Genomic DNA, 25,263 nt, shown 5'->3' with positions numbered 1-25,263 from the left:
ACACCTGACCTGAGGGTTGTTGTTGTTTTGTTTTTTTTTATAACTTTTACAAATGTCTTTCTCATTATTGCTGGTATTCTGCAGGGGGGGATTTAGAAATACACAGATCTGACCGCAGTTTGAAGGGCGGGCACAGAATTCCACCTGGTTACAAGCACCCACTCCCCTTCAGTTCCTTTTCCTCCCCAGGCCACTGTTTTCCTGCTTCTTGCACTTCTTGGAAGGCCTGTGCACCCCCTCTCCCCCGACTCCATTGTCATCTGCCAGAGAAAGCCATTTGAGAATTCCGCTTGCAAAAGCATCCTGCGAGCTCATTAGTGTCTGTGGTCTTCATCAACTGCCGTTTACAGAATCAAGCTGTGAAGAAAACACTTCTCCTCGGACAGGATTGGATGGAACCGTGAAGGCCAAGGGTAAGCCGCAGAGGGTTCTTGCTGATCTCAGGGCTGCTGCACCGGGAGCTGGGGAGGCAGGTCTGGCCCCAAGTCGCAGAGCATGTCGCCTTGGAGGCTGTCACCACTCTCATGCCCCAGTTACAGACTCCGGCCGGGAGGAGGACCGCTGGAGAAACCGGACCTGGGGGCACCAGCTACAGGAGGGGGGCACTGTTACAAGAAAGCCTCACCGGGGCCTTTGGCAAGTTTGCTCTGTGGCACAATTACGCCAACTGAACTTGGGTCCCGGGACAGGTGGAAATCACACCCCCAGACCTTTCCACCATTTGCTTTTTGCCCCTTACTTGTAAACCACTCGTGTGGAGTAGTTTGAGGGGCAACACGAGGTGAGAGGGAAGTTCCCAGGGAGAGATGAGAGATTAATGAAGACAACTCCCCTTGAGGAACGGGGGTGGGGGGGGAGTGAGGGGGGTGCTGGCTCCTGGGCTCCCTGCAGCCCCTCGGGCTCCTGGAGCACAGCCACGGTGGGGCTGCTGCTTTCTGCTCTGTCTCCAAAGCGCGGACGCTCCAGGCCAGGTCAGCGAGTCTTGCAGGGGGCAGAAGGGCACTTGGGGCGCATGGGGGCCGGGCCTGTCCAGAGTTTCCACCCCATCCCGCGTCTGAGCGGCGCCACACCCCTGCTGGCGGTGACGCGCATAGATGAGCCCATTCCCGGACGTGAAAGCTGAGCTTGGAGGCCCACGGGAGAGCGCACAGCGAGAACAAGTAGGGGGCTGGCCCCGGAACAATGCGGCGGGCGGTGGCTTGGCCCAGGTCACGGTTCACGTTGCCAGGCACGCGGTTGCCAGGGGACCCCGGGCTGTTTACCGTCGTCGGGCAGGGAGGGGCAGGCGCCGGGCTCGCTGCGCACTCGAGGCACCCACCATGGCCTCTCGCAGCGCGGGCACCTTACTGACCGAGTTCAATGCCACCTACGTGCCCCCCGGCCTCATGCCCGGGTAAGGCCGTTGCGCCCCCCCCCTCCCCCCCGGCCCCTGCCTGAACCATTCTGTCGGAGCGCCACCCCCCACCCCGCAAAACCCTCCTCTCGCTAGAAACTGGAAACTCCGCCCTTGGCTTTTGGGGGTTGAAAGAATCAGGGCTCCAGTTGTTCACTTGGCTGGGTGACCTTCCTGGAAGGGGTTGCGTGCCCTGAGCAGGCGGCGGCTGGGCGCGGACAGGGGCTCTCTCCGCGTCCCTCTTCCTGGGAAGTGAGTCCCCAGCGAGCGCAGAGCATGCCCAGCCTGGGACCCCGGGGAAGGGGGAGGAGAGGGAGCCACCTCGTGAGCTGGGTTTGGAGACCCCTGGGCAGGAGTGACAACGTGAAGAACCGGAGAAGGGGAGCTGGCCTTTTGCACCCCAGCCCACCTAGGATCCAGGCAACAGTAGTGTTTGTCGGATGAAGGCGAGAAGAAGACGGGTGGGCCCTGGGTGGGGTCCAAGAATCTGGCCAGGTAGTTATTGCTTCATTTGGACATTCCTTTGGTAAAGACATGTTGAGCGCTGGGGAGGTGCCAGAGGTTGTGAGAAGACAAGCAGGGGGCCGCCCTCGATGGGTTCCTGTGGTGGTGTAGATACAGAAGGTTTAGTTCAAAGCCATCTTTGCAGCCTTGGAGAGTGGTGTTTACACCGCATTCTGGGTGTTCACGATGAGGTTTCATTCTACGCGCAATTATATTTTTTTCTAATGCTCCCCACGGTCCCCAGTTGGAAACTTAACCCTCCCAAACTGTTCCCCTGCTCTGCCAGGGGAAGTTGCATATTTCGGAAGCAATCCTAGGTTGCTTCTGTCGCCGCACCGCTTGTCTGCAGTTCCCTTGAGCACTTTGTCCTGTGATTGATCTAGAAATTGTGGTAATGAGTGAATCATAAAGAAGGCTCCAAGCATGAACTGGACTAGTTTGGAGAGCCGAGCCTGTATCTGTGGCTTTCTCTGCATGGATCTTTCTGGGAGGCATGTGCTCTCCCTAAAGATCCCCATCAGTGAGGAATGAATGGACTTATCTTATGTTTCTAAATGCTACCTCATTGGTAATTTTGTTAACTTAACGAAAGAATCCAAGATTCCCCACCACACTTGGATAATTATTATTTTTGTGCCTTTTCGAACATTAATCACAGGATTTTAAGCAGAGCCAGTCTCCTCCGACGCTCCGATCATCCCCCTTACCAGTTTGATTCGTAGAGGCAGGGAGTGTTCACAGTGGTAAAGACCTTGGAGATCATGTAGCCCAGCCCTCTTCTGTTCCAGATGTGGTCACAGAGGTCTGGGGCCGGGGGGGAGGGGGACTTGCACGAGCCCCAGGCTGGCGTTGGAAGAGCTGGCCTGGCACCGGGTCCCTGATGCCTTGTGGTGGCATTGGGAGCCCCCAGGTAATGAGCACCTACTACGTGCCAGGCACCGTGCTGGGCTCTTTACAAACATTCTGTAAAAACCCTTTGCAACACCCCAGATGAGAAATAAGCAGCTTGCCTCGGGTCATTCAGCAAGCTACCCAGCCGTGTCTTTGTGACCTCAGCACCCAGGCTCTTCTGAATCCCTCCAACTGCCATCTATTATCATTAGTTAGATCCCTGCGGTGTTCAGGGACTGATTCTCGGTACCAAGGGGAACAGGATGCTGGTCTTCAGACTCGCTGGCCAGGGTGCTCTGTCTGGTCCCTTCCTGCTCTGGGCAGCACAGCCCTCAGGCACCTCGCCACTGTCTGGGCTGTGTGCCCCCCCCCCCCTGCCGTGAGCGGGGGATTCTTGGGTCCGAGTCCCTGGGATTGTGAGGCTTTTTAAGGGATGAGATCAGCCTCAGCGGGGCTCTGTGCCTCTTGCTAGCAGGTCGACCTCAGTGGTATCCACCCCCGCCCCCACCCCCCCCCCCCCCCCGTCTCCGCCTCCCACCACACCTCACCAGGCTCTTAGTCCAAGCACGTGACCTGTCACCGTGCGTTCATTCACGGCCAGGCTACTACTGCCCCTGATGCCCCCCCCCCCGCTCCGCCAGGGGCTTTCACCAGCAACCCCCCCCTCGCCCGCCCCCGACTTCCCTGCATTTGCCTGGAGTGGCAGCTGTGCCCATATCTGCCGCGGAGCTGGCCTGGGCTCCGGGACCCTAAAGTCAGTGCCTTCCACTATCAGGAGGGTGGCCGTTACCTCCAGGACGGCGGTCCCACAAAGGCGGCTGTATCCACTTGCCCAGGATCCCCGTACGATAGATCTGCTGGTAAATGTTTGACAACCAGCTCTCTGGAGACAGGGTGGGTCGTGATCTGTAGCACTCATCTACTATCTGCGGCATCAACACCCCCACCACAGCTGACTTCAAGCCGCCAAAATGGTGTCACAACTGCAGAGCCGGGGCGGGACGCAAAACAGCACACACAGTCATTCCGCCCTCCAGACACAACAGGCACAGCTAACCCCAAGAACACAGACGGCCACGAAACACGGCGATACGATTAGGTGGTGATGAGCATTGGGTGTTTATTGCCTTTGCCGTCAACGTGATTTCTTTCACAGTGACTTTACATAATTTCTTGTATTTTTGTATAATTTCGCTTTTAAGCCGGGCTTGTTTAACCACAGCCCGGAAAAAAATCCTTGAAATTTAGTCATCAGCTCTCGTCAGCCAGTATGAGCCAAGACAGGCCACCTCTAGCACACCACCGTCTCCTGCCAGCTGCTTCAGGCCTGAGACCTCACCTTCCGGGTGGGAGAGGGGAGCCCCTTCCATTTCAGCCCCAGCCCTGCCACTGGAGGCGCGGCCCGGGACAGGCAGGTGCATCCCGGGCTACCAAACAAAGACCACCTGCCAAAGGGACATAGGAGACCCCGCGTGTCCAGATAGGTCACTGAAGCCTCTCATGCAACCCTAAGGAACTGGGGAGCCTTTCTGAGAACAGGGGGTCAGGTGCTCCTGGAGACCGAGGCTTCATAACAGGGCCCCTCCTTCTTTCCAGAAGAATCATCAGCCCTTAAAAATGTGCCTCCGTTTGTCAGTTCATTTCAACAAATATTTGGAGAGCAGCTACTGAGTGCCAGGACTGACAGGGACGCAGATAGAACTCCTTGCTCTCCCCCCCCCCACCCCCCACGGAGTTTATATTCCAGAAAGGAAGACTACACTAAAGGCCCAGGTAATTGCACACAGCGAGAATGTGAGGTGGGACATAAAGAGGGTCACAAAGGGCACAGACGGTTCAATGGAGAGGACAGGCAGGTCTGTGGGTGGCTCCTTGGAAAAGAGGGTATTGGACCTGGCCCTTGAGGCTGAGGTGACAAGGTCGGTAGAGGAGGAGAGAAGCCTCTTGGGGATGGAGGGGATGGCCTGAGGGAAGGCAGGGGTAGAGGTGCTGGCCGGCTCTGCCTCCAGAGCTGCAGATGGCCTACTGAGCGGGAGTAGGGAGGACACGGATGTGGTTTAGAAGCTTGGGAGGCCCCCCTCCAGGAGGCCCGTGTCAGGCCCGGCCTGGAGTGCCTGGCTGGTTCCTTCCTCATTTCATAGATAGTGGGGAGCCCTTGAAAGTTTTTGCCCAGGGGAAGGATCTGAAGGAACTGCACTCAGCAGGAAGTGTTGAGGAGAGGAGAGCGCCAGCGGAATGAGGATGTGCCGAATAGTTGCAAGTTAATTAGTTAATAAGGCTGCTCGTGGGATCTCTGATGGCTCCTGGTAATTAATTTTAATGTCAGCTATGGGGCCATTTTGCTCCCTGTACACTCTCTGTACGCACAGGGATACACACACACACACACGCACACACGCGCGTGCGCACCCACGGTGGCTGCTGGGGACCCAGCTGAGCACTGTCTCCCAGCTTGGGTGCAGGTGGGTGAGGAGCCGGGCAGCAGATGAGGGGGTCCAGGAGGAGGTGTGGCAGTGCCTGTGGACTGTTGGCAGCCGGGGGACTGTTGGATGCCCTGTTACAAAACCTGTCACTCATTCCCCTCTGTTTTCTCCGCCTTAGCCAGCCCCACGGCCAACAAAAACAGGCCTTGGGAAAGCTTTACCATAGGACCACACAGGGGCTTGCTCGAGGCACACAAACGCAAGTGCATCCAGGGGACACGGACCTGGCTAGCCAAGGCGTGCCCTCTGAGCGCTAAAGAAATGTGACCGTGTGTACCTCTGTGCACACACCCGTGCCCCTCCGTGAGCGGCAGGTTCTGAATAGGATCCCCAGTGGAAGCAGAACCTTAGGAGGATTGCGGAGGAGAGGGCTTCTATTGTACTGGGATGCAAATATCTTGGCATTCAGAGAAGGTGGAAAAGCGGGGAGCAGAGGAGGAGTACAGCAGAGAGCCTGGGGGTGGTGAAGACAAGAATCCCGGGAACACGTCACATGTCTATGGCTCCTTTCTTCCAAGTACGAACGCAAAGGCCCCTGTGGGTGGGACACTGCGTGCGCTTTGTAGATCAGAGCCAAGCCCGTTTAAAACCGTGTGCGGGGACGTGGTGGCCCCCGGGTTTCTGGACTTCTGCCTCCTCCAGCAGACATTTATTGAGCACTTGTCCTGGGTTAGGTGCCACATAGGTGCCGAGGATAAAGAGAGCACAGGTTAGCACAGGAGATGGACGAGTGTGCACCTGACTGTGCCCGAAGGATGTGACACACAGTCTAGGTAGAGGGTGTGTGGTTAGGGAAGGCGTCAGAGAGCCCTGGTGCTGGGAGTGGGTAGGGAACTCCCCCACCCCCACCCCCGGGACACGGCATCCCAGGTAGAGGAAATGTGTGCAAAGCCTCAGAGGTGCGGACAGCACGTGAGGCCCAGAGATGTGATGCTTCCGGGACCTTGGGCGCTTGTGGGGAAGTGAGAAGGGAGAGAGGTGACCACGGTGGTGTGACACGTGTTTGAGAAAGATCACTCCGGCAGCAGCGCGGACAACAGGCTAGAGGGGTGAGACTTCAGTCTGGGAGCCTGGCTCGGAGATTCAAGACCACCCCGGTGAGCGAAGAGGGAGGCTGGCTGCTATGGGGAACGTCACTTGGGAACTTGGGGAGAGGGGAGGGGTGCGGAGGGGGATGGAGAAGGGAGGATGGGGTGAGTCCTGGTTTCTGGCTTAGGTCATGATCTCACGGTTCGTGGGTTCGAGCCCCGCGTCGGGCTCTGTGCTGACAGCTCAAAGCCTGGAGCCTGCTTCGGATTCTCCGTCTCCCTCTCTCTCTCTCTCTCTGCCCCTCCCCCACGCACGCTCTGTTTCTCTCTCTCAAAAATAAATTTAAAAACGTTAAGAAAAGAAAAGAAGCATAGAGACACAGATCCGGGCATCTCTGGTGTATGGGAGGTGTTAGAAGTCTAACATAAATGAGCTCTCCCAGAGGGAGAGGGTCCCTCAGAAGAGAAGGGGACTCTGGGGCACCCAGAGGAAGAGAGCCAGCTCCCAGGCGATTCCCCTCCACCATGACCCCTCTTCAAAGCCTGACCACAAAGGCAGGCCCTGGGTGGAGTTCCCCAATACCTCTACCCCGCCCCCACCCCGGGAACGGGCCTCCCTCCCTGCATTTAATAGCATCAGCCCCTCCACCTCCAGCACAGCTCGTGCACCCACCGTGTAACTCAGTAAATAATGGAAGGAGGGGGTGGGCTGCAGGAAGAAAGGCTGAGCTGTGGACCTCTGCGTCCCCAGTACGCAGGGCACAGCAGCTTCCCAGTAAAGTAACTCCCAACACTATCCCACTGTCTTAAAAAAAAAAAAAAAAAAAAAAAAATGCATGTACAAAGCGTCAAGAAACAAACCAGCCCAAATCCAAACGCCTGGAATTAACCCGGGTTAGCATTTGGGGGGACGGCATTCCAAGTTTCTCTTTGCGTGTCTACTCAGCTAAAAGACAAGAGGCTGGCTGGCTGGCTGGCCGGCCAGAAAGATAGACAAAGCAAGGCTAGAAACATATGATCGTGCCATAGTTGCTACTTTAAAATGAAAATCATGAAATGTAATCTTACTAGGACTCAAAAGGAGGAGAAAGATACGGACATAAAATGGGAAGGATGGCCAGACTTTAGACCAATGCTAATTCAGCTCAAGAGAGATTAATTCGTAAAAGATCCCTCTAAAGTAGGGAGAGGGAGAGGGAATAAAAACCATTCAGGGGCGAGAGTCACTGCGTTGCGTGTTTTTCAACGGCGTGTTTTAATTTTAGGTGCCGCGGGTTGACTCTGCCTTACAAATTCCTAGCAAGTCGTTGCCCCTCCACCCACCCATCCCCCAATTTTTGTGGCGGAAATTATTTTTCCCTCTGACAGGTTTTATAACATTTACATTCTGTTCTGCAAGCAGCCTTCACCCGGCTGATATTTCTAGTTCCGTACTTACATAGACTTGAAGCTAACCAGTCATTTTAACAATTTCTACATTTGTGGGTATTCCTTTCTTTTGACTCCTCTCTTCCTTGGCAGGATTTTGTCCCTGCACACCGCTTACAGGAGCCTGTGGGTTTTGCTTTATTTCCTGAGCCCTGTCATGCCGGGAAAGGCCCGGGGGGGCCGCCTTTACGGCTAATGACCGCGTGGCCCGGTGGGTCGGCGGTCGGGCTGAGGGAGGTCGAGGAAAGAGTGGGGGAGGAGGAAGCAAAGGCAGAAGGTACGGTGTTCCTTCCACAGAGAAATTCGGGAAGAAAGGAAGAGGAAGGGGGACACGTGAGGCCGCAGGGTCTGCCGGAGGATGTCGCAGCCTGGGACAAATGCCCCAGCAAAACGTGCGTCTCGGTAGGCAGAGGAGGAGAAGCCAAGAGAGGAGAGGTTACGGATGGCAAGGAGGGAGGGCAGAGGCCGAGAGAGACCGGGAGGGGCCGACTGGACGCGTGAGGCCTTGGGAGGGGCAGGAATGGGGGCTCCAGACCCAGGAGGGGCTAAACCATGGCAGAGAGGAGGGCTCTGTCCCGGAAGTGGCTAAGGTGACCTTGCAGGCATCACCAGCCCCAGCATCTTTCCAGGACAGAAGGGCAGAGGCAGGAGGGAGACGGCTGGGATCCCCGGGGTCGTGGTCTCCAGGGCAGGAGGGGCGAGGCCGGACAAAGGCCTGCGTGTGGCGGACGGCTTCTCCCCTCACTCCCCGCTTGGGCCCGGGGAACCTCAAATGCTGCGAGGCTCTGGAAGGGACACGCTGTGGAGGGGCGGTAGGGCCAGGGGCCCGGGAGGGGCTCTTCTTCTGTTTCGCCTGCTGTGGGGAGCGATCGGAAGCCCCGTCGGTAATCACCGTGCTTGGCTTTCTCGCCTCCCACCTGAAGACGAGGAGGAGGAAACCATGCAATGCCATCTGACTCTACTGGGGAGGAGGCCAAGGGGGCCCCGAGCAGCCGGCACAGGTGATCCTGAAGCGCTGACCCCAGAGGCCACCGTGCCCTTTGGCCTGGTGAGAGGGGGACGCCTGCGATGTCGCAGTGGCCCTCAGGCTCCCCGCACCCCCTGGGGCTTCCCTGGTAAGGGAACTCGGCTGAGAGAAGGGGACGCGTCAAGCACCACAGTAGGGAGGTCTCAGGACAGGTGCCGGGGTCCCTGCAGCCTGGTCTTCCGGCGTTTGTGTGAGTAGGTCCGGCCGCAAGCGTCGCTGGCGCCCTAGGGGCATACCCGCTCATCTTTTTGTTTGTTTCCTCGACATTTCCGACTCAGACCGTGCGCCAGACCTGGTACGGAAAACTGAGGATCTGAAGGTGAGGAAGACATGACCCAGCTGTGCCCGGGAGGCTCCCAGTAGTCTAGTGACGGAGACACAGACATGAAAACAGACACGAGCATTGGAAGCAGGCACGGCTCGCGGTGCAGCAGGGAGAGCAGGACCGCCTAGACCTAGAAGAGGCGGCAAGGAAAGGATCTTCAAAGTGACAGGGCAGGTCTTTAGTCCTGGGGGGGGCAAGCATCCGGGGCCGGGGGCCCAGGGCAGAAACCCAGGGGAGAAATGCAGGCGGGCGGTGGGAGAAAGAGCATGTAAATGGTTCTTTACAACCGGGAGCAGGGAGGCCGGTGAGGCTGGAGAGGGAGACATAGTCGGCTCGCGGACAGCCTTGAATGCCACGCTGAGGGCTTGACTTCAGAAAGGTCGCTCTGGTGGAGGGAGGGGGAAGGGGCGGGAGGTAAGAGCGCAGTTAGGAGGATGGGGGGGCTCCTGTGCCCGCAGCCCAGCTAAGAGGCCGTGTGGCCCACGCCCAGGGCAGAGATGGAACCCTGGGCTTGAGGACTAATTGCACGTGACGGGTGAAGCTTGACTTGGCCACCTGTGGAGTGCCCGTCACCAAGATGGGACTAGAGGTTGGAGGCGGGGGTGCGGGTAAAGCCCAGGACACCCGCAAGGGGTGTGAGGTGTATGGCCGTGTGCAGGAGTCTGACGGGGCTTCGGGGCTGGAGATGTAGACCAGGGTCGTCCACACAAGGGGGAAGGTTAAGGCCCTGGCATGGATACCATCCCCCAGGGGACCGTGTGGGCGCAGGACAGGCCCCAGAGAAAGAGAGCAGAAGAGGCGTACCATACGGGGGAAACTGAGAAGAAACGGTCAGAGAGGCGGGTGAAGCCAGCAGACAAGGAGAGAGCAGTGTCGTAAAGTCCAGGAGCGGCGTTTCAATACTGCAGAGGTTGGCAATGGCCAATGCTGTGGGAGACCCCTGGCGCCCTTGTCAAGAGCCATTTCTTTTTTTTTTTTTTTTTTTTTTTTTTGAGAGAGAGAGAGAGAGCAGGGCAGGGTCAGAGAGAGAGGGAGAGAGAGAGAATCCCAAGTAGGCCCTGCACTGTCGGTACAGAGCCCAACGTGGGGCTTGAACCCACGAACCGTGAGATCATGACCTGAGCTGAAACCAAGAGTGGAACGCTCAACTGACTGAGCCACCCAGGTGCCCCTGTCAAAAGCCATTTCACTGGCACCGTGGGGCCGGGGTGAGGTTTTAGGGGGTGAGAAGCGACTGACTGGAAAAGCATGACTCTCCGTCATTTGCACAAAGTCTGACGCTCATGCCCTTTGGCCGTCACGTGGCCAAAACAAGTCTTTGGCTCTCTGTGGAAGTCTCACCCAACCAGGGCTCCTCAATGTACTGTGTGTGCTTGTGTCCTCTGTGTCTCCAAGAGTCCCCGCCCGCCGGTCCCCTGTCCCTGTTGCTGGCCTCCGTGGCTGCAGAGGGCGACGGGACCCCTTGCAGGCCGTCTGAGTGGTGCCTCGTGAGGTGGCTGAGCTGGAGCGAGCCCAGCCTTGGCCACCACAGATCTGATGTCACACGTCACTGCTGCGTCCCCACCAACCTCTTAGATCCTTCCTACCCCTGATGAGATAGTGGCAGGACACCTCCCCATCTTCGGGCCAAACCCTGAGTATATGGAGAGTGATGTGCCCGCGGCCCTGCCGAGGGCTCAGGACGGGGCCCCGGTGCTCTGGCCCCTGCGGGAGCCGCTGGTCTGGAGGGGTGACCAGCCTCTGTCGGGAAGGAGAGGCCCAGAGTGTCCTTCGCTCGCCCTTCCCCAGAGCCCCGAGCTGGGCAGTGCATCCGAGGGAAGCCTCTCAAGGCCCAGAAGTGACCCACGGGGCCTGCCGCCATCCCCGCCCCGGGCTTTATGGGCCTGTCTTGGAACGGGCCTCAGAGCCGTGCACTGACCTGCCCCCCCCCCCCCACCGTGGCCATCGCAGGTACCAAGGCCACGTTCCCGGCGTGGCCTTCTCCTTTGGCTCCCCCTACGGCACCGCCACCCTCAAGTATTTCCAGGACCGCCGCAACGCAGCCCTGGAGAAGAGCCGCACTGTCTTCAGCAAAGGCGGCCACTTCCCCACCCTCTGCTCCTCAGACCCCAACCTCGTGCTGAGTAAGCACTCCCACACCCGGGACCGCTGGCTGCACACCCCCAGCTACACCCGCTTCAACCTGGACAGTGGCCGCTCCGCCCAGCTCACCGGCTTCTACCAGGTGGGTTGACCTGGGCCCGGGTGCTGTCCCCCCAGCAACCCGGGCGGTGGGGGGAGGGGCTTGGAGTGATCCCCGTCACCCTCCAAGAGGGACTTTGTTTGCTTTCTCCGAGCCCCTGAGCCAGCAGGGAACCTAGTGAGTTTGGCTGGGGGCGTCGGGGACAGGGCCTAGACTGCTTCCCAGATGACCCCCCACCCCAGGGACTCCTGGGGCTCTTGCCCCAGCCCACCCCCAGGGAGGTGTTCTCACCCCCAGGGAGATGTTCCCACCCTCACCTCTGCCCCATGACCCCGTGGACCCTCGCTTACTTCCTACTAGAGTAAAACATCAAAGGTCCACCTACAGGATGAACCCTGCCCCCCACCACTCACACACAGGGCCACTAAGCCCCCAACCCTGGTTCCAGCCCCAGGTCTAGTCTCGATTGTACCCAGGTCCTGGTGCCCACCTGACACCTCCTTGCTTAGCAGCCCCTCTGAAGCCGTACCCCAAGTCAACCTCAGCCCCAGACCGGAACCTAACTGCCCACACCCCGATGTCCTTGTCCTGCCCCTCGGGCTCTTACAGCCTCCCCTGGGCCTGGTGCAGACGTGTCCCGGTGGGTCACAGGCACCTGGGTGCTCGCCCACCTCACTGGGGGCCAGGGCTCATTCTCTGCCGTGTCCCTAGAAACCCTGGTCTCTCCCTCACTTCTCTTGCAAACATGCCTCCAGCCCGATTTCAAAGACGCAGGTGCCCCCTGGTCCTCAGGGCAGAGAACTGTATGAGAAGGCAGGTCCTCAAGGAGAGGACCAGGTCAATGCTGTCAGACTCCAAGGGGCTGTGGGGACCGTGTCAATGGGCATGGGGGGGGGGGCTTTGCTTTCCCTCATGGCTCTCACGCATAGCACCCCCCAGTCCAGGGGGGCGGGAAAGGGAGAAACAAACACACAGAGCTTACCTGTGCCGCCTACTGAGCCAGGATTCACACCCTTGACCTCCGCTGGTCGCTCGCCTCATTTACTCTCCGTAGCAAAGCTGGGGTGGGGTGAGCCATCATCGCCATTAGACAGATGGGAGCTGGTCTCAGAGAGGACACCCAGCTGGGGACTCCAACAGGGGCGTTAAGGGAGACGGCCCCACCCCCTGCCCAGGTGTAGATAGCCAGGCAGGAACTGCGGGTGCCCCAGGTCACTCCTGCACACTGACAACCTGTCATCTCTTCTTTGGGTCGAGCCGTAGATGGCGCAGTGGCATCGGAAGTACTATCTAGACAAGACGGGCATGGTGCCCCAGGTGCCCTACTTCGTGCTGCCTGTGAAGGAGTGGGAACGATACCCCCTCCCCACCGACCTGTGAGTGCCTGCCCTCCCCCCCTTCACGCATGCTACAAACACATGTCCGTGGGGCACCTGCTTCCAGCCAGGCACACAGCCACTCACGCCGAGAAATGAGTGAAGACCTCACCCTAAGGAGCCTACGGTGCAGAGGGTGACAGTCACACAGCAAGGGGGTCAAGGTTAAGGGCAGCCTCAGAGGGATGAGCAGAATGAGCAGAATCTGAAAGAGTGCTTTCCTGGCCAGATGCACGGGGAGTCTGGGAGCAAACCTGTCATCTTGGCTGGCCTGAACCTTGCAGGCTTCTCCCCACTGCAGTGTCAGCCTTGCAGCTACACTCGTCCAAACGTGGGCACCGCTGCTTCTGAGTAGCAAGGAACTGCTGCCCTCTGGTGGACACAGAGGGCACTACAAGAGCGGGAAATGCGTCCCCCCAGTCCCGACCAGACTCGGAAAACGTTCTCCTTGGGACCTCAAAATATCTTTCAAAGTCCAACTGTCCATCTAACAAAATACGAAAGTTCCCCACTGCCTGGACCTCGCTCCTTTTATCTGAGAGAGCTGCTTTCCCCAGGGAAGGCCAGCTCTGCCCTTTGAGATAATCCAGGCACGTGGTTCCCTTGCTGTCCCTCCTGTCACCAAGGCGCGGGAATCGGAAGTCTGTGCTTCCAAGGTGTTGTGTGGGGAAGGAGGGGTCAAGAGGTCAGTGGAAAGATCTTGGGTTTCCAACTACTTGCTGACCATCGCCATCATTTCTTATAACATTTGTTGCGTATCTGTTCCTTGTCCAGCATTATTTAAGTGCTTTATATGCATTACCTCATTTAGTCCTCAAAACAAAACCAGCAGGGATGGGAGGTACCAACACTGGTCCATTTTTTTTTTTCAACGTTTATTTATTTTGGGGACAGAGAGAGACAGAGCATGAACGGGGGAGGGGCAGAGAGAGAGGGAGACACAGAATCGGAAACAGGCTCCAGGCTCTGAGCCATCAGCCCAGAGCCCGACGCGGGGCTCGAACTCACGGGGCCGCGAGATCGTGACCTGGCTGAAGTCGGACGCTTAACCGACTGCGCCACCCAGGCGCCCCAACACTGGTCCATTTTATCCGTGTACCCTTCCAGCGGGAGTTGAGCCGGAATCTTTCCCAGGTCTGTCTGACACCCACGTTCTCCCTCTTTACCTCTGCGCCATTGTGCAAATGCAAATTATTCTGATCTCGACTGCAGGGTGACTTACAAGACGTTTGAGCTGATGAGCAGCCAGCTCAGGGTGGGCTAGAAACTTGGGCACATCGGGCTGTGGGTGGGCACAGCCTTTCTGGAACGCTGCATAACCCTGTCTCCATCCTCCCCCAGTCCTCCTCTGAGCCCAGAGAAGAAGTGGCACCTTTTAAGAGTATCTCCTGAGAACTTGAAGACCTACCAGAGGTTCCCCTCGGGGAAGAGGGTCACCCCCCACGAGCGGCAGAGGAGAGACTGCTACTTTGAGTTCAGAGCGTGATGCTGGAGAGCATGGCCCTGACCAGGTCGGCCTTTCGGAATAAAATCTTTAGCCACGTCCAAACCCGTGGTCTTCGCCTCTGACCTCCAGGAACGTTTGGCCGTAGCGGGACAGCGCCCAAGGGTCCCACCCAACACCGAGTCTTAAGGGCTGTCAAAAGCTCAGTGCAGGGGTTCAAGCCAGTAGGAAGCAGCGTCCACTGACCCACTGGGCCCATGCAGCCCTCCTCTGAGGTGGGGGCAGGTAGAACTGAGGACTATAGGGCTCCCGAGTCTTGGTGGCAGGGTCACTCAGGTCCAGAGATATGCCCCATCGGCTCCCACTCGTGTAACAGAGGAAGCCCCGTTATTGTACATCTGAGAATGAAAGTGAAGTGACCCCAGAACAATTGCACAGGGGGTCCGATGCAGAAGAATTCCAGTCTGAGCCCTGGCCTGGCATCATCTAATCCACCCGATAGCTTGAGAGGGAAGTAGCAGTAGCTTCACTTTACTGATAAAGACACTGAGGCTCAGAGAGGCTGAGAAAGTTGCCCAACCTCACACAGCTTAGAAGGGACCCAGTTTTTTTTGACCCAAGCCCTAGTTTTTCCGCTGCATAACCTGCTTGTGGCCCATGTGGAGACCGGGGAGTAGGGATAACACAGTGCTGAAGGACCTCGTGTGCCTGAGAGGATGATCTGTGTAGAGCAACCACTGTCTGCATTCTTTCCAGACCGGAATGGACAGGTTGACTTGGCATCTACCCCCGGGGGCGTCTTCTAGAATAGGACACGAAGGAGTGATGCCGACTAAGCCACTCTTCAAGGAAACCGGGGGAATGGGTTCCCAGGTCACGTGCGTGAGGTTGGGGGTTTGGAGTGTCTGCGCTCGCCCAGCTGCTGCTCCCCACTTCCTGGGAGACCTGCTGGGGCAGGGGACGGGATGTGGGTGACAGCCCCTCGATAGACAAGATCTGGGATGGGGACCTCAGGCCAGGTGTGTATCCACAGGACAAGAGTTCTCCAACATTCCAGGGCCTCTTAGATTTGATCGAGGGACTTCATCGATCAATAGGAAATCTATTACCTCTTGAGTGGGTGAGTCAGGACCGAAAGACAAAGTCACCACTGTAGGTTCAGGTGAGGGCGAAACAGCCCTTCCCCTGGGAGCCAGTGTTTAGACAGCTCCCCAGAGGATGATGTAAACAGGAAAAACCATGTGCCTGTCAGAGCATCTGTCGGCTCTCAGAGGCCTTATAAGGGCCTGCTCCTGTGACCCAAGACCAGTCGGGCCCCGAAGGGTCCCTGTGGTGGCCAAATCCATTCCAGGATGTGGCTGAATACAAAACAAATAAATCCCAGTTGTTGGTCACACGCTGTCGCATCCCGGGGCTTGGGGGTGCCAAATGGGGCCAAGATGTCTTCTCCCTTGACAAGGACCGGGCAGCCAGAGGCCGACTGGAGTGACCGCTATATACATGTCTCTGTACATTGGCCCCAGAGGATGCTGGGAGGTGGCTCCAGTGAAGGGAGGGGAGGATGTAGATTTTCTTGGTGAACTTCAGTCCATTTGGCCTGGTCCCTGCTGTGCCATGTGTTGGGATTTGAACCCTGTCCCCCAGAAGACTGGTCACCCAGTTTTCACGGTCATTGGCAAGCTGAAGCGCCAGAACGAGGGGTTATTAACAAAAAGCACTTCTACGCGATCCCGTAGTCAAAAGATGAACCAATGGGGCAAGGGAAAGGCTTTTTCTTCTGCTTTATTGAATAAACAATAGCCTAGAAGTGAGGGAGGGACAGGGACAGAATCGTACTTCTGATCAAAGTCCCCCAGCGCCTGGAGGGGGTTGAATTCCAAGTTCCACTCGTTCCCCCTTGAAGCTGCCAGATCAGGTCTTTGTAGCCACATCAAAATCCCCAGAAGTGAATCCGAAAGGAGCTGAGGGAAAGCATCCCATGAGCCACCTTGAGCTGCAAATCTAAAGTACCCTCCGATTTCTGGGTTCGTAATGGCCCTGGTCTCATGTCCCTCTGTCTGAGAGATGGCCAGCTTGCAGCTGTCACAAGCCAACCCAAAGGCCTCTTTAGGCTCCTTTTAGCATCACCAGAAAGCAAAGGGCGTCAGAACCTCACAGTCCCAAAATTAATGGAAAGAAACGGGAGAGATTCAAAGAAAAAGTCAAGGAAGAGAGGATTCTGGCCTCACTAATGTGCTGGGCTGTTATGGAAGAAGAGGAATTACCCTTAGTTGGGGTGGTTCCAGGTGGGGGCCCTCTTTCAGAGGGTCTGCCCAAGCCTCAGCCCCATAGCAGCCATGACAGAATGGAGAGCCCTGTCCCCAAGCCATCGGGCCAATTGGATTCTCTCTCTGGGAATCTGGAGTCAGAGCCGAGAGATACTACTTAGGAGTGGCCGAGGGTCATTCAGAACCCAGGAGCTATAAACCTGACTGCTGCGGGGAGGCCACGTTCGGCCTCGTGTCAGACAAAGCAGAGATTGCCGATTCGCACGTAGAGCAAAGCGCAGGGGAGCTGAGGTGAGAGGCAGAGACCCGAGGCACGGAGATGAGAGAGAACATGCTGTCCTCGGTTCCTGGTTCCTGGCTGGGTGTTCTGAGGTGTAGCTGTCTTTGTCCTTTTTTTCTAATTGCTTTGTCAAACCATCTTGAGTGGGCATTCTTTGCTATCAAAATCACCTAGACTGTGAGACCAAGGGCAGAATAGGGCCCGGGAGCAGCAGACGCATGCAAACTGATGCCAACTCAACACAAGGAGGGCACTCCAACAGGGCTGTTCGATCACGAAGGGGCTGCCTCCCAGGGGCATGGGATCTTTCCCGATACCGGAAGGATCCGAACAAGACTGTTAAACGTGGCCTGGGCGGTATGGAGTTGGCCAATCATCTTAAGGGTGTTTGAACCAAGATATAAGACCGTTAAGGCCCCTTTGCCTGAAACAAGGTTTGGAAATACTCGAGCTTTCTCTGAGTTCCGCAACCGGCATCTTCACACCCCCATGCAAATCCCCAGCTCCTGGTGACCGCGGGAGTCGTTGGGACAAGGGAGCAGGATGGGCAGTGGCAAAGGCCACCACCGCCAGGCAGTCCCGGAGCCCCCTGGGCTTGGGGAGAAGACACCGGTGGGCCAGGCCAACTATACATGGGCAGCACCCACGTCCGGACCACCCACGTCATTCGCAAAGCCGGGAATGCAGCCTTGCCTTTGCTGGTTAAAACCCCACTCCCTCTCTCTGAAGGTTAGAAATTTAGGGCACCTAACTTCTCAGAAGCCCCGCTTTTGCCAATTCTGAAAGAATTGGCCAAGTATCCTGGACACTCATGACCCCCTTGGGAAGACGGAGGCTCCCCATTGGCCCTTCCTGCCCCCGCCCCACCCTGGGTACCGCCACCTCCCACTTTGGAACACCTTACTTCATGAAGTCTGGAGACTTGGCCATCGCGTGCTCAAACTCTGAGAAAGACAGCATGTTGTCATTGTCCAGATCCGACTCACTCAGGACCTGGCCAGGGGTACAGGAGGAGCCAGAGAGCAGAGGGGGGCCCAGGGTGAGAAAGTGACGTGGAGACACAGGCAGAGGGGGGAGGGGTGCCTCTCACCAAGTGCGGCCACAGGCCAGGTTCTCTGCTAAGTGCCCGGCACATATCCGAGTCCCGGGACCCCCTGCGAGACAGGTGTTCTCCCCACCCCCCACCCTTGTTCCTTCCCACCCCAGACAAGGGCATGAAAATTCAACTTGTGTGCGCTGAAGCCTGGGACCTCATGGGCTGGTCTCATTGCGGAAGAGTCCCCTTGGTGCCTCTAACACAAACGTGGCAGTAGAAATGGGCACGGAGGCGAACAGGGTGGCTTCCCCCACCCCCACCTGTCACCCAGACACAGGCAGGGGCTCTGTAGGGCAAGGGGCCCAGTCAGGTCGAGGAGGCAGTGATGACCCCTCCTGGTTTTATCTTTGCTTCTGGTTTCGACCTAGACCAAAAGCACTTGAAGGTTCTCGTGGTCTTAGGACAAACAGATTCACGAGGCTGTTTTCACGGCCTGTCACCCTGGGGCTGTCACTGTAGGACATCCGGGCATTGTGTTGTGCTGGGATAATGTGGGCCAGGGGACGTTGTGATGTGTCCATCTGATGCTAAGCCTCCGTTGGGCCACCTGCCTGCGGTGACTGCAGTGTGGGTGGCTCGGGCACCTGCTCTTGGGGACCCCGGAAGGGAGTTAAGATCCTGGAGGAAAGACAAACACTTAGGGGGTAGTTGCCTACATCCGTGTACCCGTCCCTCAGGACACCTCACCCCGCCTGCCACCCAGGGGCTTTGGGTGATAGCCTGGCCCAACCCGGCCCGTGTGGCCCCCGGGCACACACGTGGTTCGTGACGTCGGTCAGCAGGTCCTCCGACACGTCGTCGCTGTTGAGCAGTCGGAGGACAACCTTCCGTAGGTCCTCGTCGTCAATGAAGCCGTTCTCGTTAAAGTCTGCAGGGAGGAGGCAGAACGTGAGAGGAGGGGGCCTTGCTCGGCCTCCCAGGAGTCCAGGGAGCCGTGGCCACCCAGAGCCCCGCTGTCCCAGGCGGGCCTAGAGCCTGGCCCCTGGTGACACCTGGGCGGGCGAGAGGGGAGGGCGCCACGGCAGCAGGGCCGGCTGTAGGGAAAGCAGCGCTAAATAACACGCTAGAAATAGCGACAGCACTGAGCGTTCAGTGAGCGCACGCTACCCGCTCAGACGTATCCTGAGAGCTTCACCGGTTCTCGGTCACTGGATCTACACGGTCAACCTGTTCTTGGTCTCACTACCAAAAGGACACGAGCACAGAGGCGTCAGATGTTGGCCTCCCCTGCCGGTACGTGCAAGGCGGGGACGGGGACCCAGCCGGGCTGGGCCCCGAGCCGGCCTCAGCCACCGTGCTGCGGGGAGCTCCAGCTCACAACTCACAAGGCAGTAGGTGGCTTGGTGGCTGGGGGCCGGGGGCACGGAGGAGCAGGACGACGCCTGGACTCGAGCACAGGTCCTGGCCCCTGCCCCTGCGCAGCGTGACCCGAGCGCCTGCCTCACCTGCGCCGAGGATAACGCCTGGTTTCCACTCCAGGGGGCACCCTGAGCCTTGTCAGACCTTGGGTCCTCCTTTCTGAGTTCAAAAATAGGGGTCATTCATACGAAACTAATATCACATTGTATGTCAACAACGACAGTGGAACGGGGGCATTACACCAGCTCCCCGAACACTGGACCGCCAAGGTGCGTTTAACCCGGTTTCCTACAGAGACCCCTTGGAAGGGTGTCATGGGTCCTGTCCGTGTAGGTCTTCTCTACGGGCCCAGAGCATTTCTGCCTCCGGCCTTTGCAGAAGGCACCCCCCTGGCGAGAGGGCCCCCCTTCTCCTCCAAGCACTGGGATGCTCTGGCTCAGCCCGAGCTTGCTCTCCCTGGCCTCCCTGTGAAGTCTCCCTGACAGCTCAGGCCCAGGATGGCTCCCTCCTCAAGCTCCAGCAGCTTCTCACATAGGACTTGTCCTCCTGGACTGCTGTCCTCGGCACCAGTGGCCGAGGACTGCCTCGTCTTCCCGTTGCGGTGCGTGCTTGTCACCACGGCCTCACTCAGGTGTAGTGGGCGGACACGGTGGGTGCCTGCTGGGTGCCCATCCCCGAGCTCTGGCACACGGCTATACCAGACTGGTTCCTGGGGCTTCTAGTCCTGGGGTGCAGGGGAGACAGTTGGGCACCTGAGTAGCTTGGCTCCAGGGAGAGAGGAACGGGCATCCCAAGGGTTCCAAGGGTTTCCAGGTGGCCAAGTTCATGTCTGATTGGGGTTGGGGGCGTGAATGAGGAAGACTTCTTGGAGGAAGAGGCAGCAGAGAAGGACCTACAGAAATGGCCACTAGAGGAGGTGCCAGGGTCCCTAGGGACAGTGGTGGAGAAGGAATGGCACCGGAGTGATCAGTCTGGGGTGAGGGGAGCAGAGGCTTGGAGGTCTGGGAGAGAGAGTCAGAGGTTAAGTGTGGAAGGTGGGCTGAACTGCATAGAGCCTTGAATGCCGAGTGAGGCAGCCCTCCTCTGGGAACCCCAGCACAGTCCCTGAACCACTTGTCAGCCATGTGTAAGTGCAGTAAGCTTAGGCAGATACAGCGGCCACCGCGACAAACACAGATGTGCCAGGCAATGATCTAAGTGCTTTCCGTTTACTGCATTTAATCCTCAGAACACGGATGAAGAAAGTGAGGCACGCTGAGATTAAATAACCATCCTTACTTCCTTAATCTCATTTCAGCCTCTTGCCTTAAATATCTATCTCCAGCCTGGGCTTCTCCTGCACTCCAGGCACATGTATCCATCCACGGCCCCTCCTGTCCTCCCCACTTGGAGGTATGATAGGTCCCTCAGATTCAACTGATCCCAACCCAAACTGTTGATGTGCCTCCCTCTTCCCTGTCCCCAAACCTGCTGCTCTCAGCTGTGCCGTTTCCTGGCAATTGGGCAACTCCACTCTTCCGGTCACTTGGCCGATGAGCTTGGAGCCGTCCTGGACCATGTCTTTTCCTCGCTCCCCACAGCTAAGGTGTCAATAAACCCTCCCAGCTCCCCCCTGGAGAGACAGTGGACCCAGCCTGATGACCTCCCCATCACACTGCCTCCACCATGGCCCAGCCATCGTCACCTCTCTCCAGGATTACCCTGGCGGCACGCTAACCAGTGTGCTTCCTCTCCATCTGCCCCCCTCAGTCTGTTCTCCACTCAGCAGCCTGTGGTCCTTGTACCACATTCCTCCCTCAGCAGCCCTTCTCACAGCCTCCCATCTCTAGCCAGAAGAAAGCCCGGGTCCTGACCGTGCTCCCCAAGGTTTACCCTGCCCTCACTCTGCCTCCTTGCCTTTCCCCATCAGGCAGGCACGATCCTGCCCCAGGGCCTTTGCACTGTGCTTCCCCTCCCTGGAACACTCACCCAGGGATCCTTTGGGTCTTCATTGAGATGCCACTTCTCACCAGAATCTGCCTAAAATTACGCTTCCTGTCCCGTTCCCTGCTTTATTTTTCTCCCAGCACAGAACACTGCCTAACGCATTGTATATTTCACCTATTAGCTTTATTTCTCTCCACTAGAATGTAACTTCCTGGAGGGCAGAAGGTTTTGTCTTTTTGGTCGCCACTGTGTCCTCAGCTCCAGGAACAGTGCCTGGAACAGAGTAAAGGCTCGCCGAATATTCCTTGAGTAAGTGAATGCATGAACTACCCAAGGTCACACGTTGATGAACGATGGAGACAATATTAAACCCAGGCGGTACAACGCTGCGGGCTGTCTGCGGTCTTAATCACTCATAACTGCTTTCATGGTATTCAAGTGCCCATTTTTTAGCTGGGTATACGACCATCTAAAATGAACACTACATTTCCCAGCCTCCCTTGCTGCTAGTTGTGGCCCCGCATGTTAGAGTTCTGGCCAACGAGACACGAGCAACTTCCAGGAAGTCTTTAAAGAGAAAGCATAGCCCTTTGTGACAGTGAGGCGACGCTAGGAAGGGAGGATAAAGGGACACCATGTCCCCGACATCGCCGCAGTCACTTTGCTGCACCCCGACATTGCAGAACCCCCAGGGACCACCGCATTGGAATTCCTGCATCTGAAATAACAGGCAGCTGCCAGAGATCTGGGAAGCTGCCTTGTGTAAACCACTTGGGGTTCCCTGTCATCTGCAACCAAATTTAATCCTAACTAATGCATCATCTGGGCCTCAGTTTCCTCATCCATAACACAGAAAATAGCCATACTTCCATACGGTGGCTGTGAAGATTAAAGATGCAACTACAGGGAAGCCATCCGGCATGGGGCTTGGACCACAGAAGACGCCCAGGACAGAAAGCGCGTATTAGATAGAGCAGAGGCTCAGTTCTATGCCACTTGATGATTGTTAAACCCTAAAAATGCAAACCCCCGAAACTGTGTAACATCTCACTTTGAAGAATGAAAGCTAGAGCTATCCGGGGCCTAGAATGGAGGCGCGAGGTTGCTGATGTCCCAGGCTCCTTCAGGGTTAGAGCCCAGACTTCTGTCTGTCTTCTTTGGACAGGATATGGATATGAAAAGTACAGCTCACCACCTCCCTTCTGAAGCAGGTGGCTCTCCCCTGGCCAACTGTTTATCAGCCCCAGGAACTGGAGGCTAAGGCCTGAGATGGTCCATCCAGGCTCTCCCTGTGCTGCTGTGCTGTCACCCGTCGTGGGTGATGGCTGGGAGCAGGTGGAGGGGTGGAGGGACCAGCACCCGGACCAGAGCGAGTGGGCAGCCGCAGTGACATTGCACTGCTGGTAAGAAGTTCCGCAGCCTCTCCCGGAGACCCCGCAGTGTCCCCGGGCGTCCTGCTGGCCCAGGTCCCATATGCAGAGACTGCAGCAAAGTGACATGGCTTTGGTCCCAGGCCATCTGAAAACAGAATAATTTGCTAGAGTAGAATGTAGTCCTGGACAGTTCCCCTCCTTTGGGGGTGCAAGGGCACAGCAGCCTGGGAAAGGGGTGGGGGCTGAGAGCTCTGGGCTGCTGGCCAGCCCGTGCAGACTCGGCAGCCTCAGACCTGCAGCTTTGGGTCGCTCTGAGAAGGGGGGAGGGCCCACCTCTAATTCTTGCGGTTTCCCGACAACGGGAAGGTTAGACGGCTTGGAGAGCTGGGGCCCCGCCTTCAGGTCCCCCCAGAGCACTCTTGCCATCATCATCTCAACCTGTCATGGTACTCCTTGCAATTTACAAAGTACTTTTACAGAAACTAGCCCATGTGGTTGAGTGAGGAAGGGCACGCTTTCACCATTATTTCCCAGGAGAACTGAGCCTGCCTCCCTGGCCTCTCCCGGCCCTTGGCACCGTGTCAGATCTTGGGGCGGTGTGGGAGGATCTCCCGCTGGCACTCTGGCACCTGTCTGAGAGTCGTTCACATCTGATGGAAGCCGTGCTGATGGAACAGGAAGGCAGCGCTGGGGTGTTGGTCTCTGGCAGGTAAAAAGTCCCTCCAGAGAGGGCCGGGGGTGGATCTGTTAGAGGCCAGGAATGTCCCTCAAAGCGGAAAGTGGAGCCCAGCAGGTACATTCCCGGTGCTGGATTCTTGACTGATGGTCATTCACTCCTTCCTTCCGACTCTCAGCAGCACAATTCTCGTTCAGGGTGACACCGTGTTCGGCTTAAAATACTCAACTTTCCAGTCTCCCTTGCAGCTATATGTGGCCGTGTGACATCATTCTGGACAACACAGTACGAAGCTGCCGGGTGGGGCGTCCAAGGACACTCGTTAAAGAAGAGTCAACTTAATCTGTGCCCTTGAATGTACACTTGATTCTTATCCCTTCTCCCATCCCTTTAGCTTCCTGTCGGGAACGAAGACACAGTCTGTAGGCACAGAAACCATCTTGTGATGATAAGGACGACAGTCCCATACAAAAGATGGCAGATGAAGGGGCTTGAAGGAGCCAGACCCTTGGTTACTTCCCCCTGGCTCTGGACACCCTAATTCCAGGCTTTTTTTTTTTTTTTTTTAACATGGACACTCTTACATGTAACTGAACGCAGGCCTACCTGGTATAGTGGGTCTGAAACTCCACTGCACTTTAGAATCACCCAGGGAGCTTTACAAAAGCCTGCCCACCCACCAGGGCACACCCAACACCCTTACATCAGATCTCCGCAGCCGGGGCCCCAGCAGCCGTGGGTCTTAACACGCCAGATAGTGTGCAGTATGCAGCCACGTTGGAGAAGCAATGAGTTAGAGGAGTGTTGCCTAGATTTTAAGATGTGGAGGGACCAGCTGGGGGTCTTGCTAAAATGTGGACCCGGCTCCAGCAGGCACACAGAGGGGCTGGAGATGCTGCGTCCCTCACAGGCTTCCTGGAGATTTTGATGTTGCTGGTGCATGGACCACAAGTGGAGTACCAAGGCGTCAGTCAGAGCATCGAGTTAGGTCTCTGGACTTTGGCTACCAAGGGTCACCACGGCATCACCACCACCACCTTCTCCTTTTTTGTCTCCTCTTCCTTTTTAGTCCTCCCCTTCTGCCTTCAGTGCTGCCATTACCACCTCAATGTACTGAGCCGCTTACCTTGAGCCAAGCACCGGGCTCCGAGATTCACTTGTCCCATCCCTAATCCTGCTGACAGCTCTGTAAGGCGACAGATCTTCGGAGCCCAGAGAGAATTCAGATTTGTCTGGGTATATCTGATGAAGCCTTGGAGTTTATGAGTCCCCAGGCATCTATTTGCACAGCTGATTTGCATGAAGGCTTTGCGCTTTTTTGTTTTTGTACTTGAGCTCAAGGAGGAAGGAAACCCCTTAAGGGGGCCTGGAGAGAGGGGCTGGAGGAAGATACAAGGACAGTGTGGGGGACAGGTGGTATCTGACCCCTGATCTGACCTGAGGCACTCAGTCTGACCTCCTGGGAGTGAGGACATCCTCCCTACTTCTGAGCTGAACACAATTTAGCTCCTGTGCCTTGAAGCTTAAAGAGAACCTGCTGTTCTTGTAGCTCCCTGAAGGCTTGGGTGTTTTTGTTTGTTTAGCTCTGGAAACCATGGAAAGACAGCTGAGGCAGACATCTTTGGGAACATCTGCTCTGCCTACACTTTGCCATCTCTGAGAAGTGTCCCCACCCCCAGCAACAGGGCTCTAGAGCTAGGTTTATTTATGTGACTCTGCATCGTTTTGGCTGTGATTGATTGGACAAGGCTGTTTACCCAACCTGGGGGCAGCAAGACCATTGGTTTGGCTGAGCCATCAGTATCTCCTGAAAAATGGGGGACCAGTGTTCATCTTTGGCCCATAGGCACAGAAGCATAAAAGTCTGCAGAAAGAGAAATTGCACAGGGAGAAGCAGAGTTGAGAGACCAGGGAACCACAGAGAGAAAAGAAGAAAGTAGCTGCCTCACTTCCTGACCACTTGCCAGCCGCATCCTCAGGAGGCTGCTTCGGTTCTACCATGGGCTCCATGCCGTTCCTCATGGACAAGCTCTAGTGCCTCCCTCCCCCCGCCCATGACCTGCACCTCTTGGTGTTTGTGCATATATAACCCCCACATCCCTTTGGTGGCTTATAACTAACCAACAGAATTTGGCAACAGTGATGGGATATTCCTTCCGTGATTACAATATTGTATAAGACTCTACCTTAGCAGCACACTGGCTC

The 25,263-nt window shown here is 56.8% G+C and overlaps 2 protein-coding genes across 5 annotated transcripts in view; one reads left to right on the top strand and one right to left on the bottom strand.

Moving 5' to 3' along the window:
• The first annotated feature begins 1,253 nt into the window (after nucleotides 1–1,253).
• Nucleotides 1,254–14,186, top strand: FAM166C (family with sequence similarity 166 member C). Of its 2 annotated transcripts, none has more exons than XM_045447458.1 (4): nucleotides 1,254–1,393; nucleotides 11,030–11,303; nucleotides 12,525–12,637; nucleotides 13,979–14,186. In XM_045447458.1, the coding sequence occupies exons 1-4, from the start codon at nucleotides 1,320–1,322 to the stop codon at nucleotides 14,121–14,123; spliced, it is 606 nt and encodes a 201-aa protein (XP_045303414.1). In that variant the 5' UTR covers nucleotides 1,254–1,319; the 3' UTR covers nucleotides 14,124–14,186. The 2 variants fall into 2 exon arrangements, with proteins under 2 accessions (XP_045303414.1, XP_045303415.1); XM_045447459.1 differs by lacking the exon at nucleotides 1,254–1,393 and adding an exon at nucleotides 8,041–8,129.
• A 1,661-nt stretch (nucleotides 14,187–15,847) lies between these two features.
• CIB4 (calcium and integrin binding family member 4) overlaps nucleotides 15,848–25,263 on the bottom strand; it is a 52,109-nt gene continuing 42,693 nt past the window's right edge. Inside the window, exons 5-7 of one of the 3 annotated variants that reach the window (XM_045447463.1) lie at nucleotides 18,483–18,592; nucleotides 17,533–17,621; nucleotides 15,848–16,042 (exon numbers count right to left, since the gene is read on the bottom strand). In XM_045447463.1, coding sequence (XP_045303419.1) covers nucleotides 16,012–16,042; nucleotides 17,533–17,621; nucleotides 18,483–18,592 — 230 coding nt within the window. In that variant the 3' untranslated portion in view covers nucleotides 15,848–16,011. Of the gene's footprint in view, nucleotides 16,043–16,447; nucleotides 16,804–17,281; nucleotides 18,343–18,482; nucleotides 18,593–25,263 lie in introns of those variants that run through there. The other 2 variants (XM_045447462.1, XM_045447461.1) reach the window with 2 other exon arrangements.

The sequence above is a fragment of the Leopardus geoffroyi genome, chromosome A3 (assembly GCF_018350155.1).
Source record: "Leopardus geoffroyi isolate Oge1 chromosome A3, O.geoffroyi_Oge1_pat1.0, whole genome shotgun sequence".
NCBI classification, from domain to species: domain Eukaryota; kingdom Metazoa; phylum Chordata; class Mammalia; order Carnivora; family Felidae; genus Leopardus; species Leopardus geoffroyi.
Note: the sequence above shows the minus strand (reverse complement) of the source record. Positions and strands in the feature narration are given on the sequence as shown.